The sequence below is a fragment of the Thamnophis elegans genome, chromosome 16 (assembly GCF_009769535.1).
Source record: "Thamnophis elegans isolate rThaEle1 chromosome 16, rThaEle1.pri, whole genome shotgun sequence".
Lineage (NCBI taxonomy): Eukaryota > Metazoa > Chordata > Lepidosauria > Squamata > Colubridae > Thamnophis > Thamnophis elegans.
In genome coordinates, this window is record NC_045556.1 from 8196341 (window position 1) to 8212957 (window position 16617).

The 16617-nt window shown below is 42.1% G+C and overlaps 1 protein-coding gene across 1 annotated transcript in view; it reads left to right on the top strand.

Moving 5' to 3' along the window:
* The window catches only part of GNB5 (G protein subunit beta 5), a 38573-nt gene extending 30474 nt beyond the window's left edge, over positions 1–8099 (top strand). The window contains exon 12 of the mRNA XM_032233623.1: positions 6150–8099. Coding sequence (XP_032089514.1) covers positions 6150–6161 — 12 coding nt within the window. The 3' untranslated portion in view covers positions 6162–8099. The remainder of the gene's footprint in view (positions 1–6149) is intronic.
* The last annotated feature ends 8518 nt before the right edge of the window (positions 8100–16617 follow it).

Sequence of the window (16617 nt, forward strand, 5' to 3'; positions counted from 1 at the left end):
GGAATATTAACCCTCCATTTCCCACATGCGGCTCTGGAGCCGCATGTGGCTCTTCATCCCAAACCATCCAGTCGGAACTGAAGAAGCTTCTGGATGAGAAGTGTACGCCTTTGTTTTTCAAACTTTTTTTGTATTTTTTACTGTATATACTCGAGTATAAGCCTAGTTTTTCAGCCCACTTTTTGGGCTGAAAAAAGCCGCCTCGGCTTATACTCGAGTCAGTGAAAATTTGCCCGAAATGGAGGAGAAAAGGGGCGGGGGCCATGCCGCTGTGTGACACTCGTGAATGGCCCAGTGCCCCTGTGAGTTTCCCCTCCCTCTGTGTTAGTTGCCGCGCAGCGTGCACCGCACCATCCCCCCTCCTCAAGTTCTAATGTATGCAGGGCTGTCTTACGATTCCCCTTCCTCCCCCTCCTGCCGCTCTGCAACGATGTCCCACCTCCTCCTTGTTATGGCAAGCAGCCACATAGCGATGTCCCACCTCCTCTGGTACAGTGATCCAATGATAGGAATCACTGTGCCGTGTGTCATAGGAGGCGGGACATCGCTCCCGCGGCTGCAGGGACATCATCATCACCAGCGGGACATCAGCATCATGAGGTGAGTGAAGTATTTCATTGAAACACCGCTAGTTTACTGTTTTTCTTTGAAAAATATTCAAAACATTATTGGTATCTATTTTATTTTGAAATTTACCGGTAGCTGCTGCATTTCCCACCCTAGCTTATAGAGTCAATAACTTTCCAGTTTTTTGTGGTAAAATTAGGTGCCTCGGCTTATATTCGGGTCGGCCTATACTCGAGTATATACGGTAATACAACTTTACACATATTATAGAAACAAAGTGTTGGCCGGATCTTCCCTTTTACATCCTCTCCTTTATATAATCCATTTTACATCATAGCTTGATTTTCACTGTCAGCCAAATTATTTTCTCCCATCATTTTCCATTTTTTATATACTCATTTTTTCTTTGTACGTAAACAATATCTCAATTGCCCCTTCAAAAATTGCACCAAATTATCATTTCATATTTCACTACAGGTCTATTTTACTATAAACAATATATATCCTCTAGTTACGTTTTGACATAGAGGGCATTTCTTTCACTTTTTTTCTACAATTAACAATATACTATACTTTCTTTATTTCTTCATTAGTTTGCATAACAATACCAATCATACTACTATCCCTTTAATCTACTAATACAACTCTTTCCCCCCCTTCTTCCCCTTTTATCCATTTTCCCTTGGGCTCTCACGAATTTCACTTTTAATCGTGTTTCTTCTTCTCCCCCTTTTTCCTAAGAAGTGAAATGCCTTTGAAGGAAGTCCAGTTGCCTCTTGAAAAAGCACCTTAGGGATCGTGTTAGACTCTCAATTCCTATCAGCCTCAACCAACCATTAGTCTGGGAATGATAAGCGTGCAAATTCCAGATCCTTTGAAGGACTTGAGATCTCATGTCTCTGCCCGACATCAAGTTCCTAGGTCAATGAATGTTCCTCTAAAATTTTCCCATTACCACTTGATGGATGCATAAGCCCTAGACCAGGGGTTGGCCACCTGCGGCTCTGGAGCCTCATGTGGCTCTTTCATCCCTCTGCTGCGGCTCCCTGTTGCTCATCGGCTCACAATTGATAGGGTTTTCGGTTAGGACAGGTAGAGGGAAAAGGATGCTGCTCTGGGAGGAGACTCTTGGTGGGGGAACTGGACTTCTGATCGGCTCCAGAATTAAACAGGGGCTTCCGGTTAGGACTTTGTGTTTCTGAGTGTTTAAGGTTGCTGACCCCTGACCTAGATCGAAGGATGGGCAATCTTTGACTTCCAGATGTTGCTCTTGCAACTTCCAGCATCCCCTACTACATTGGCTAAGACTTCTGGGAATGTACTTCAAGATATGCATTTGATTATTTTATTGGCAGCTCCTTAGAGGGACGCTGAATTGCACTAATCTCTCTGTCCTTACTGAATCTGAACCAGGGTTCAATATCCCTTTAAGATTTTAAAATACCTTCTTAGCCTTGGAATTTCTCCAGGGCTTTTAGCTCAGATCTTTTCATCCTCATTGCCCTTGCAGGGTTAACATGGAATAATCCACAGATATTTTGCCCTGCACTCCTGGGGGACGGGGGGGACAAATCAATAAGCCAAAGAAATCTCCTAAACAAATGGGTTTGAATGTAATTCTCTAGGAGCCAAACCACAGCTCTGGAATTTATGCGGGAGGGAAAAAGTTAACAATGGCAAATGAGGTAGAAGAAGTATGGGATGTTATTGGAAGCTAATGTTAAATGTTATTTATTAGCTTGTTTTGGACATCCTGCCCCCATCTTTCCATGCCAAAAAGATTATTCCCAAGTGGTGTAAAAATGCTTTCGCAACAAAAATAAGCTAAAATAATAATCTCCCAAGGCAGCAAGGAAATCTAGAGAAAAAGGACAGTTGAAATAAATGCATCCTGTTTTTTTTTGTTTTTTGTTTTTAAAAGGAGATGTCTTCTCTTGGGAAGCCACTTCATAACTTACTGGTCAACCAAAAAGGTCAAGATGGGCTTCTTTGATAAGGCAATCCATTAGTTGAGGCACCAAAGGCTAGGTTTTCACAGCTAAGAATGCGCTTCCAACGTCAGTTTCTTGGGCAGCCTCTTTCGATTTCGTTTGATCTTAGGCAACTTCCAGTATGTACGGCCTTCCATTCCCAGAATTCCTTGGGCAGAATATTCATACGTGAGAATTCTGGAGATTGAGATCCAGAACAGTTTAAAGAGAGAGACAGATTAGGGATGGTGACTCTCGAATGAGCAAAGAAGCTCCATGCCAGGGTTCCAAATAGCATCCAAAAGTAAATCAGAGTCCAAGGCAAATATTGCTCAAGTTCCAATTTATGAAGAGAGCCTGTTGGCACATCTGGGAAACCGAATCTGAAGGCTTCCCGGTTTTCTCCACCTAGTTGAAAGTTCAAGATCTTGCCCCCACACCCACAAGTCCATCCCATGGTCCAATTCCCACTGCCATGCTGGCAGCTTCCACCCATCCAGTTCCGGTCAGGTGCAGAGGTGCAGAGACAAAGGATGACCTTGGCTTCTAGAAAGAATGTTGTTATGGCTGCATAGCATCTAAACTCCGTACAATCCCCCCTCCCATTTTCCACAATAGAAAATGCATAGTAAAATAATAGAAAGTGTGGCAGGCCAAAGATTCAAAAGAAAGATGGCTGCAGGACTGACACCGCATGGAATCCATGCAGTGGTGGGATCCTCGCAGTTTAACAACGGGTTCGGTGATTATGCGATTTGCGCGCGCATGGACAGTTTGAAGAAATCTTCACTTCCGGGTTTCTTCTGAGGAGTAACACAGCTGCACGAATCAGCTGAGAAGATAAATGTAGCAAATAGTGTGGGCAGAGGGGGCCCATCTATCATTGGGGCAAACCAGTTCGCTCCCAGCTGATCGTCGGAGCTACTGGTTCACCCAAACTATTCCTTACCGGTCGAATCCCACCCCTGAATCCATGGGGAATTGAAGCCTGACACACCTGGGCAATGTGATCGTAACTGATCAGTGTGTAGGGCACAGTATTCAGATTTATTTATGTAGCTTTGTTGGCATAGCTAAGAGGAGCGGTGTGGTGGGCTAGTGGTGAGGACACTGCCTCACGCTTGGAAGGTTGAGAGTTCGATCCCAGGTAGCGGCAGATGTTTCTCTTCTAGGGCATAAAGGAAAAAAAAAATCTGCTGCTGTTGAACTCCCGTGCTGTCAGGAAGGGCAGACGGCCAGTAAACGCTCAGCTGCATCCAACCTCTACCCCTAATTAAGCAATTACAGGGTTATAAGGGAGTTTTACCAGTACGGCTAAAACCTTGGTATGATCATATCATTTAAAAATGATCTAGATAATGAATTTTCTTTTTTTTCTTCTTCCCTTCTTCTTGAGTGCCGTTTATATGACCTTCGAGCAGACAGAGAGGTGGCTATTTATTTCCAAAGAAAGCATCATCTTCGGAGCTCCAGCGTGGATTTTTCTCTTAGTGGTGAGATGTGAATCCTGATGTATTTTCTTTTCTCAGGGAACTAACAAGGAGGAGACTTAAGCGTGGTCTTCTTCCCGTTTAGCTTGGCTGATGATAGCAGCATCAGTAAAGTTAAACTCTTCCAGACCTTGAGACTTAAAATAATCTCTAGGTGTGTTTCAGCCTCTCGCTTAGAATATATAGGTGGAGAGCCCACAATGTTTCCTTTAGCCCAGTGAATTCACTCAATAGGTGAGCGGGGGAGGCTTATTAAAATGTAAAGGTTCCCCTCGGACATCTGTGCTAGTTGTTCCCGACTCTAGGGGGCGTTGCTCATCTCCGTTTCAAGCTGAACAGCCAGCGTTGTGCGAAGAGGTCTCTGTAGTCATGGGCCAGCATGACTCAACGCCAAAGGCGCATGGAGCGCTGTTCCCTTCCCACCAAAGGGGGTCCCTATTTTCTACTTGCATTTTTACGTGCTTTTCAGCTGCTAGGTTGGCAGATGCTGGGACAAGTCACGGGAGCTCACTCCGTTACGCGCGCTAGGGATTCGAACTGCTGACCTTTCTGATCGACAAGCTCAGCGTCTTAGCCACTGAGCCACCTGTTTATTACACTGTTATTACCCTGGAGTAAATCACAAAGTTATACGATGGAACGTTGAGCTGAGAATTACGGCTGTGTTGTGCATTATGATTGCTGGCTGAAGATCCATTTTCCCTTTAGATTTAAAGTGGTTTTCTTCTACTTGTGAATCTGTTTGGGAGCTTTGATTGGATTGGTTGTGTCAACAGCACAATTGATTGACCGATTCTGTCATCCTCTTAATGCTGTGATGCGGAATAAGCATAACAGAGTTGGAAGGGACCTTGGAGGTCTTCTAGTCCAACCCCCTGCCTAGGCGGAAACCCTATACCGTTTCAGACAAATGGCTATCCAACATCCTCTTAAAAACTTCCAGTGTTGGAGCATTCGCAACTTCTGGAGGGAAGTTGTTCCACTGATTGGTTTTAACTGTCAGGAATTCCTCCTTAGTTCTAAGTGCTTCTCTCCTTGATTAGTTTCCACCCATTGCTTCTTGTTCTATCCTCAGAGATAGCTTGACTCCCTCATCTTTGGGCAGCCCCTGAGGTATTGGAGCATTGCAATTTGGGACCAGACCTGACCAATTTTGTCCACAGGGCGTTTATTATTTGCCGGCTACGATACACCATCAACGTTTGGGATGTCCTCAAAGGATCACGTGTCTCCATTTTGTTCGGTCACGAGAACCGTGTGAGCATTTGAGGGTTTCACCCGACGGGACGGCATTTGTTCTGGATCATGGGATCACACTCTAAGGGTAAGGATGTGTTTTCTTCCTCTTCTTCCTTCCTCTTCCTTCTCTTCTCTTTCTTTTTCTTTTCTTTGCTTCCTTCCTTTCCTTTCCTTCTTTTTTCTTCCTTTCCTTTTCTTCCTTCCTTCCTTCCTTCCTTCTCTTTTTCGTCCTTCCTCCTCTTTCCTTCTTCCTTCTCTTTTTCTTTTTTCTTTCTTTCTTTTTTTTCTTCCTTCCTTTCTTTTTTTCTTTCTTCCTTCCTTTCCTTCCTCTCTTCTTTCTTTTTCCTTTCTTCTTCCTTTTTCTTTTTTTTCCGTCTTCCTTTTTTCTTTCCTTCTCCTTCTTTTTTCTTTCTTTCTTCCGTCTCCTTCTTCTTCCTTCTTTCTTTATTTTTCCTTCTCTTTCTTTCTTTTTTTTCTCTTCCTTCCTTCTTTCTTTTCTTCCTTCTCCCTTCTTTCTTTCTTTTTTCTTCTTTCTTCTTTCTTTCTTTCTTCTTCCTTCCCTTCCTTCTTCTTAGTTTTTCTTCTTTCTTCTTTTTTCTTTCTTTTTCTCTTCCTTCCTTCCTTCTTTCTTTTTCTTCTTTCTTCCTTTTCTTTTTCTTTCTTTCCTTCTTTCTTTCATTCACTTCTTTCTTCTTTTTTTCTTTTTCTTCCTCCTTCCTTTCTTAACTTCCTTCCTCCTCTTTCTTTTTAGCTTTCCTTTCTTTTTTCTTTCCTTCCTTCCTCTCTCCCTCCCTCCCTCCCTCCCTCCCTTCCTTTCCTTCCTTCTCTCTTTCTTTGAATCCCTGTCACATAGCTAACTATTGTTTGATGTTTTTCTCCACAGATCTGGGCTTAAGTAGCAGGGCGGTTTCCCAACATGTATTCACATAGGGAATCATAGGATCGCACCCTCCCACGGAACATCAGTTTAATGGGGGGAGGAAATCTGCCGCAAAGACAACCCTAAATGGATGGTGAAAAGATGGAGAGAGACACCTTGTTAGTATTTATCACATAGCTGCCCAATTCAGAGCTACTTCTTAGATAGACTATATTATAAGCCTATATACCTTTATCATACGCGGGAGCGCTGGGCGAGAGAGTTTATGTGTTGCTATAGTCAGAACATGTTTATAATTCTGTTTTTTGAAACTACCTTTCCGCCCCTTAGATAAGAGGATAATCATTCTACAAGCCAGACTTTCGGGAAAATCGTAACTGGTTTAAGGGGACTTTAGCATTTTAAATCACGCTGTCCATGTCGTGTTTGCAGGAAGTGAACGTTCCTTTCTAAAGTCAACTTGGCATTTAAGTAGAAACCAGTGTAAGGGGTTGGTAGTTGTTTTATTTTTTGCTTTGGGATTTCTTTTGTTTTAAATCTGGTGTACCTGAGGGCTTGTTGCACATTCCATAATAGAAGCAGGAAGCGAGGGAGAGATTCTCCTTCCTTGCTCTTCAAGGTCTCAGATGACACAGAGAGAGAGAGAGAGAGAGAAAGAGAGTGCTATGCAATGGGTAGGCTGGATTGGAAGTCCCCACTCAGCCGTGAAGCACACTGAGCACCCATGGCCTCAGTCACTATCTCTCTGCCTAGCCTACCTCATAAGATTGTTGTGTGTGTGTGGTGGTGGGGAAACAACACAAAGTGATGCAGAAGACGAATTACACTGCCTCGGTCATCTTGGGAGTAACTTCGGGATAGAAACGCAGGCCGCGTAAAACGAATGTGTGGTTAGGCGAGTGGGTGCAAAGCTCTTTGAGTGGTTTGATCTGGTTTAGTGACAGGACATCTCCTGGTTAATTGAGACCCCCGGCCCTAAAGATTGTGGGGAAGGGAAAACCTGGCACATCTCCCCTTTTCCCATCTTCCTTTAGGCTCTTATGGAAGGCATCCATCGAGCCTGGTTGGAAACTCTCTTAACTGAACCCTAAAGAAATAATTCAAAATTAAAATTGGCGGGTTGTATTTGCTGTGCCAAAGATAAGCAGACCTCGACATAACAACAGTTCATTTAGTGACCGAAGTTCCAACGGCACTGAAATAAGCCACTTATGACCATTTTTCACACTTACGACCACCGCAGCATTCCCATGGTCACATGATCAAAATTCAGGTGCTTGGGAACTGGCACGTACTTACAACGGTCGCGGTGCTCTGAGGTCACGTGATCGCCTTTTGCTCCTCCCGAGTCGCGGAACCAGGGGCTTTGAAGCCAGGTTCACTAAACAACCTCACTACTCACTTAATGACTGCTGTGATTCACTTAACAACTGTGGCGAGAGAAATCGTAAAAGGGGGCGGGAGTCGTTTCACAAATCTCTCGCTTAGCAGCGTCAATTCCAGTCCCAGTTGTGGGTCGGGAGTCGAGGGCTACCTGTAGCTCCTTGTGGTCACATCCGTGGCAACAAGCTCACATTTGTGGCTGTTTGCGGTTTTAACCTGATTTACAACACTTTGGTGTTTACTTCCGGTTGTCAGTGAGGCTGCTTAACAACCACAGCATTCGCTTAATGGCTGTGGAGTTCACTTTACAACCGTGGCAGTCCCTTAATGACTTTTAAGGTTGTAGAATCGGGTCTGGTCATATGATGATCTGCTTGTGACCGACTTACGACTGTAATGGGCCAGGTTTTCCTCCTAGTTGTAGGTTGAGGTCTTCCTGTCTTGTTAGAGAGACAGGATTACTACCAGGGATCAGTTATTGGCCTAAGTTTTGGGGAAATGCTATTTTTTAAAATTAGTTTATAGCAATGGTAGTCAACCTGGTCCCTACTGCCCAATAGTGGGCGTTCCAGCTTTCGTGGTGGGCGGTAGGGGTTTGCTATAACTCTGCTTTATAAATTTTATAAAGTAAAGTTACTTCCCTACTTTATAAATCACCATTACTGTGGAACCGGTGGGAGGTTAGAAAATTTTACTACTAACAGAGATACAAAAGTGGGCGGTAGGTATAAAAAGGTTGACTACCCCTGGTTTATAGTATAAAATACAAAAATTAGTTGTTGGCCTAATTTCAAAGACATCTCAAAGTGTTGCGTTTGGTCAACAAATCTGGGGTTTTTTTTTCGCCTTTTGGGATGGGAAGGAAGGGATGACGACCACGTGACCAAAAAAAAAGAGTGGAAAATGAAGAGGTGGAGTCCTCTGTTCACATGAAGAGCATCAATAGCTTATGTTTGAGGAACATCCTTCAGGAGAGTAGAGTCCCTAATAACAATCGGCAAGCCGGTGTGCTCCAAATCCCATTTCCCCCCTCAGGGGTGTCCAACATTGGCAACTTTTAAGTCCGTGGACTTCAACTCCCAGAATTCATGAACCAAGGAACTTTAAGATCTGTGGACTTCCAACTCCCAGAATTCCCCAGCCAGCAACTTTTAAGACTTGTGGACTTCAACTTCCAGAGTTCCCCAGCCAGCCATTCTGGGAGTTGAAGTCCACGAGTCTTAAAGTTGCCAAGGTTGAACATTCCAGCCTTAAATGGACCTTCTGAACTCACGCCACTGAAATTCAAGGGACAGGCAACAACCCCCTAATTTTTTGACCCAAAACAATCCAACTTAGATGATCAAAACCATTGGCATATTTTCTTTAGTTGAAACTTAATCATAATGCTAGGAGGCAGGATTCTCTCCCCCCCCCTCCTTCCCTTCCTCTTTCTTTTTCTTTCCTTCCTTCCTTCCTTTCATTCTTTCCTTCCTTTTCTTTTTTCTTTCTTTTGATTTCTTTCTTTCCTTCTGTCCTTTCATTCTTTCCTTCCTTTTCTTTCTTTCATTCATTCTTTCCTTCCTTTTCTTTCTCTTTCATTCTTTCATTCATTCTTTTATCCATCCTTCCTTTTCTTTCTTTCATCCTTTTTTATTTTTCTTTCTTTCATCCTTCCTTCTTTTTCTTTCTTCCTTCTTTCTTTCATTCATTCATTCATTCTTCCTTCCTTTGTTTTTTTTTGGGGGGGGTGGGGTTCTCCAAAGATACTCCTTTCCCCAGGAAAAGATTTTTTTTTAACTGAAGGGGCTTTTTTTGAAAGTAGAGTTTGCGACCTTTGGCTGGTGAATTGAAATTGGAAAGCTTTCTGAAGGCAGCGTAGAGAAGTTGTTGTGATTATTATGTAGAAAGATGGATTCATGAAGGTGGCTCAATGGGACTCCTTTGAATCCATCTACACAGGCCTAGGAAGAGGTGTAAATATTCCTAAGTGATTCCGTGTTTCCAGGTAAATTGACATTCTGCCATTCCTGAAAACAGCTTGACAAATCACTGCCCTGTACTTTCCACTTGGAAAACTGATCGGTGTCTTTTTTTTTTTATAATGTGGGCAGCCAGTTTTGCCCGTTGTCCAAAGGGGTGCCCTGTAGAAATGACCACTGTTAGCTTGTGATGCAATGACGATCTGACACTCCAAACACTTTGATGCAGTATTTATTGGTGAGATGTTTTGAGTTTTGAATGGAACATTGTGGTGTTGATTAACTTATGAATGGCTGCACTATAATAAATTGTATTTTACATACCGAGGATTGTTGGCTCTGGATTGTGTCTCTGGATTTTGAACAAGACCGTGTTTGCTTCATTATGTCACACATTACCTGGCCTAAAGACTGTTTTGGATCACATGGAGGACGATCCTGTGTCCGTAAGAGCCAGATGGCTAGCTACAGAGTAGAGTAGCAATAAAAGAGAGGAGAGGAGGAATGGAATGGAATGGGAATAGAATAGAATGGAATTGGGAATGGGAATAGAGTAGAGTATAATTAGTAAAGTAGAATTAATAGAATAGAGTATAATTAATAGAATAAAGTAGAGTAGAATTAATACAGTAGAGTAGAATTACTAGAATAGAGTAGAATTAATACAGTAGAGTAGAATTACTAGAATAGAGTAGAGTAGAATTAGTAGAGTAGAATTAATAGAATGGAATAGAGTAAAGTAGAATTAATGGAATAAAGTAGAGTAGAATCAATAGAATAGAGTAGAATTAATACAGTAGAGTAGAATAGAATTACTAGAATAGAGTAGAGTAGAATTAGTAGAGTAGAATTAATAGAATGGAATAGAGTAAAGTAGAATTAATAGAATAAAGTAGAGTAGAATCAATAGGATAGAGTAGAATTAATACAGTAGAGTAGAATTACTAGAATAGAGTAGAGTAGAATACAGTAGAATAAAGTAGAATTAATACAGTAGAGCAGAACAGGATCTATTTGGTCAAGTGTGATTAAACACACAAGGAATTTGTCTCCAGTGCAGAAGCGGTCAGTGTACTTGCAAAGGAATAGACTAATAATATTATCACAATAATGAAACCAGTAAGAAGCGATAGAGAAAACGAGAAGAATACTACAGACATAGATATAAGACTCTGCTGTGGGAAGGAATTAGGTCTTCGGCAGGATGATGTCTCGGATACTATATCCAGGACAAATCAGTTTCACAACTCTTCTGGGAGAGGTTAGCCTGTATGTCCTACACAGGTAATCCCTCTTAAGACCAAAGCATCTCGCAGTGGAACAAAGTAGCTATCATTTCACGTATCATATGTACATGTGTACACATGTTGTAAGTTGTAATGATACTGTACATGTGTATCATGATACGTAATGTACATGTGAACAGCACCACCATGCACGAACCAAAGGGGAGGGCTTTGGGTTGTGAAGATGCTTCCGTCTGCCTTGACGATGGACTTGATGGTTGCCGTGTGAATCCCTTTGGGTAGCTAAGAATCAGTTCGGTGGCTTGGAGACATTTGCTGCATGGAGGATCTCGATATTGTCTACTTTAAGACGATTAAGGCAACTAAGATGATTAAAGGCCTGGAAGTCAGAAACATCTGAAGAACGGTTGCAGTATTTAGGCATGGCTGGTCTAGAGAAAAGAAAGACTGGAGATGACAGCAGTATTCCAGTACTTGAGGAGAGAGGATTAAGTCATTTTCCAAAGCACCCAGAAGGCAGGACAAGAAGCAATGGATGGAAACTAACCATGGAGAGCAAGCAACCTGGAATCCAGGAGAAACTTCCTAACAGTGAGGAGAGTCAACCAGTGGAACAGAAGTTGCCTCCAGAAGTTTGTGAGTGCTCCATCACTGGAGGATTTTAAGAAAAGAATGGACAGCCACCCATTTGAAATGGTATAGGGCCTTCTGCTTGAGCAGGGGGTTGGACTAGAAGACTTCTAAGGCTCCTTCCAGCTCTGTTTTGATTGTACCGTTGATTGCAAGATGTAGAGACTAAACTCCACCTGGAGGTCCTGTTGAAGGAAAGCAAGATGCCAAGGAGATACATGGTCCTCTCTCTTTTCTCTCTCTTTTTTTAATAAAAGGACTCTTAGTTCCTTCCCCTGTGGTTGACCTAGAGCAGTGGTCTCCAACCTTGGCAACTTTTAAGACCTGTGGACTTCAACTCCCAGAGTTCCTCAGCCAGCAAAGCTGGCTGAGGAACTCTGGGAGTTGAAGTCCACAGGTCTTAAAAGTTGAGCTGGCTGAGGAACTCTGGGAGTTGAAGTCCACAGGTCTTAAAAGTTGCCAAAGTTGGAGACCACTGACTTAGAGCATAGGATTTATAGGATCAATTTGGTTTAGTTAAATTTTTGAATTTTTATTGTAAATATCAATTGGGTTTTTTTTTGGATACTTTATTTAATGTCCCTTTAAATTTGTGTAATATGTGTTTTCTTTTATGTTGTACGCTGCCCTGAGTCCTTGGGAGAAGGGCGGCATATAAATCCAATAAATCTAGACAAACCTAGCATCTTTGAGCTCCACCCAGGCATCGCTATGCCAGTTTAACTGTAACAAGGAGAGGTTTTATCACCCCAGCAATGGCTGGGAGGTGCTAGGAAGGTGCTATAAATCACCTGTAGAGTACTAGCCTTCTTCAGACCTAGAAATACTGGAGGATCTATATAGGACCAGATGGTCTCTCAGCAGAAAATTTTCTCTGGGCTTAAGGAGGAAATACACTCTGCCCAATGGGGTATCTTCCTAGGGCATAACCAGCTTGACAAAGGCTTTTTGGAATAAACATTAGATGATGAAGGTAGGAAATGTCAGGAGTTAAAAAAATAATAATCTTGGTTTTGGAAGTCTGGGGCTGCTCCTGTGCAAAACAGATCTCTTCAAAAGCTTTCTTTTTGCACCTTTGATTACATCTTGTCCCTTGTACAGCTGAAATGTGAATTTAAGGAGGAATCGCAGCCAGGTTACGGACCGGCTGAGTCCAAATTTTCATCGCTCCAGCCCCAAATCCCAGGACGGAAGATTGGATGCAAAAATAATTTTTTTTTTAAAAAAACACACACACACCCTTTCCAAGGGTATGAATAACTGAAAAACAAAGGAGAGAACCCAGCAAAATTTTTCACATCTTTGCATCCCAGCATCTGGCGCCCTTCAAGCGAGATGAAAGTTAAGCCGTTTTATTATAAATCATCATTTATTGTAAATTATAAATGGGCGTTTGAAACCAGCTTTTCAAATTGTCTCCCCTCGCCCGTCCCTTTTCTCCAACCCAGTAATTTATTTCAATACTGAAATGCAAGGAATAGCTTCGGCTTTTATTAAAGATGTTGACATTGCTGATGGAAACTTGCAGGGTGGGTGGGGGGTCTGGGGGGGGGGAAGGATCCATCTACGGAGAGCTACGATCGAAGAAAGAAATAAAAAATCAGAAGCTGTCCTGAAAACGCTGACTTTGAAGAAAGATGCCAGAAGAGGGTTAAAAAAAGAAAAGAATCGGTTAGCTTTCCAAATCTTTTTCACTTCTTTCAAAGGCTTCCAAACCGTCCCTTGAAATCTAAAACCTTCCAAAACATTGTACAAATATGGTAATATATTTTTTTAAAATTAGAAAAAAAACAGACAACGAAATTGTTGCATGAAAAAAAGAAAGAAAGCAGTTCAAATATCATAAACCGGAAGATCGTACCAAATGGCAAGTCCGTATTTTCATTTCCAAATAGATGACTTTTGATGTAGAATGAAAATTAGGATTTCTTTTTTTAAAAAAGGGAAAACAATCTTGGAATGTGATGCATATAGTTTCAGTATCAATGCAATTGCTTGAGTGACAAAACAATCAGCACATTAAAACCTTCAATAACAGAGAGCACCTTCATTTCACCTCTGAGCTACAAATATTCTCCTTTATGGTTAAAATTAACCTAATGTAGTATGTTACAAGTCTGGGCTTACTAACTGGGTTTACTAAGCTGTGGATGACAAATTAGGATTGTTTTGGTGTGGTGTATGTGTGTAGAACAAACCAACTATCTTTGGTTTAGTTTATTTCATTGCAGTCCTAGGCCATATTCACGAAAGCAGAACAATTGGTGGTGGCAGACTGTGGTACAAAAATTATAAATCTAAAAAGTTTTAGGGTTTTTCCAGATAAGGTTTATAGTAATGGGATATCGACACTGCTATTTCTTATTTTCTGTCATCCTCTGCAGCTGAGGGGGGCAATTGAACTGACAACAGTGTGTTTTAGCAACAACCAACAAAGAAACTGAGTTTCCCCTTTTTCTGGCTGGCATTTCCCTAGAAGGAAAACTACCTGCATTGATTTATTGGTTAGTTTTTCATAATCCTTGATCAACAGACAGATTTTTTTTTTAAATTTAGGACCCCCCCCCCCACCCCTCCATGGATACGAATAAAGCAAAATAAAAAAAATAACACACACACACACACACACCCAATAAAACCTAAATTGAATAAGGTAAAGGTTCCCCTGGCACATATGTGCTAGTTGTTCCTGACTCTAGTGGCCGGTGGTCATCTCTGTTTCAAAGCAGAAGAGCCAGCACTGTCCGAAGACGTATCTGTGGTCATGTGGCCGGCATGACTCAACGCATGGAATGCTGTTACCTTCCCACCAAGGGTGGTTCCTATTTTATCACTTGCATTTTTTACGTGCTTTCGAACTGCTAGGTTGGCAGAAGCTGGGACAAGTCACGGGAGCTCACTCTGTTCACGTGGCGCTGGGGATTCGAACCGCCAAACTGCCAACCTTTCCGATCGACAAGCTCAGCATCTTAGACACTGAGCCGACACGTCCCTTAAATTGAATAAGGAAGACTTCAAATGTGGACTCATCTCCAAGAAGATGAGAAAAACTCCAGCTTGAACGCCGGCAGAGATACAGCTTATTTGGCTTGAGCCAATTCTGTTGTGTGAATTCAGTCATTGTAGTTTAACAAGTATGAATGCTGTCAACTGGCTTATGCAAAAATCACGGTTAAAACAGTTTACGGATCAGATATTCCAGCAAGTTCAGGAGATCAAGGAATATCTGAAGGACTTAGAAACCAAACTGGAATGGCTAAAAGGATTACTTAGGATGTTTATTATGCCAATGAGAAGAGCAAGGAGAGCAATTATGGTAGCCTTTAGATCTCGCAGGTGGTCACCCACAAGTTGACCGTCTCAGTTGGCCCACAGGGGGGGACCAGAACCAATGGATAAAACCCAAGAAGTAGACTTAGATGGACTGTTCTTGATCAATGAAGTTTTAGTATGGACTCGAGAAGACATTTCTGATGATCCCAGCTAACGGCCAGTGGAACAGCTTGCCACATGAACTTATCTTGGGTGGATAATGATCTCTGAGTAGAAGGTTGGACTAAATAAGAAACCTCAACGGGCTTTTGTGATCAAACTCACCCCTTACAGCAGGGGTCGGCAACCTTAAACATTCAAGAGCCACAAAGGTCCTAACACACACACACACACACACAGTGTTCAGTTGTGGAACTGATCTGAAGTCTAGTTCCCCCATCATAGAGTCTCCTCCTAGCGCGGCATCCTTTTTCCTCTACCTGTCCTAACCGAAACCCCTATCAATTGTGAAGCCGACTGATGACAGGGAGCTGCAGAAGAGGGATGAAAGAGCCACATGCAGCTCCGGAGCTGCAGGTTGCTAACCCTGCCTTACGGGATCCTCCTTATTCAAAAAACCATCCTCCAGCACTCCATTCAAGCAAATTTAGCAAGGTTGTGTCCGGATGGTTCAGGAACCGGGCTTTAACCATGCCAGGGTTTCTCAATCCCCCGACTTCTCACTGCACCAAAAGACACCCCCCCCCCCAAATGCAGACTGCAGCTCGTGTTTTCCTTCAACTCCCAATCCGGGCTTCCCCCTCTCTCTTTGTGGGCTGCAACCCCCTCCTTCCACCCAGCCCAAATGCCGCAACTGATGCAGGGTTTCCAAAGGGGGGGGGGGAGAAAAAGCAAAAGAAAAGAAAAAAAGACACGTTTCACCCCATGATCTCAAATAAACCCAGTCCCAAAATAAATGAATCAATCAAAAAAACCTACCTCCAATTTGAAATCAAACCCCCTCTACCCATTCAAACGCACACCGTTATCCTGCATGGATGCAACCTTTAGGGGGGGGGGGAAACTTAGATCACATTGGATTTTAAACTAAACCCTCTCCCCAAGAAACTCAGAAGAGGAATTCCCCCCCGCCTCCCCCCAAATGATCTGGCTTGCAAATAAAATAAAATAAAACCAGGGGGGGGGAATATCTGGCTTGCAAATAAAATAAAATACAATAAAATAAAACCCAGGGGGGAAAAGATTTGGCTTGCAAATAAAATAAAATAAAATAAACTCCCCCACCCCAAAAAAAGATCTGGCTTGCAAATAAAATAAAATAAACTCCCACTCCCCCCAAAAAGATCTGGCTTGCAAATAAAATAAAATAAAATCCCCCCCCCAAAATCTGGTTTGCAAATAAAATAAAATATACTCCCACTCCCAAAAAATAAAATAAAATAACCCCCCACAAAAAAAGATCTGGCTTGCAAATAAAATAAAATAACCCCCCCCCCAAAATCTGGTTTGCAAATAAAATAAAATATACTCCCACTCCCAAAAAATAAAATAAAATAACCCCCCACAAAAAAAGATCTGGTTTGCAAATAAGATAAACTCCCCCCCCCCAAAAAAAAAAGATCTGGCTTGCAAATAAAATAAAATAACCCCCCCCAAAAAAATCTGGCTTGCAAATAAAATAAAATAAAATAACCCCCCACAAAAAAGATCTGGCTTGCAAATAAAATAAAATAAAATCCCCCCCCAAAATCTGGTTTGCAAATAAAATAAAATATACTCCCACTCCCAAAAAATAAAATAAAATAACCCCCCACAAAAAAGATCTGGCTTGCAAATAAAATAAAATAAAATCCCCCCCCCCAAAATCTGGTTTGCAAATAAAATAAAATATACTCCCACTCGCAAAAAATAAAATAAAATAACCCCCCACAAAAAAAGATCTGGTTTGCAAATAAGATAAACTCCCCCCCCCCCAAA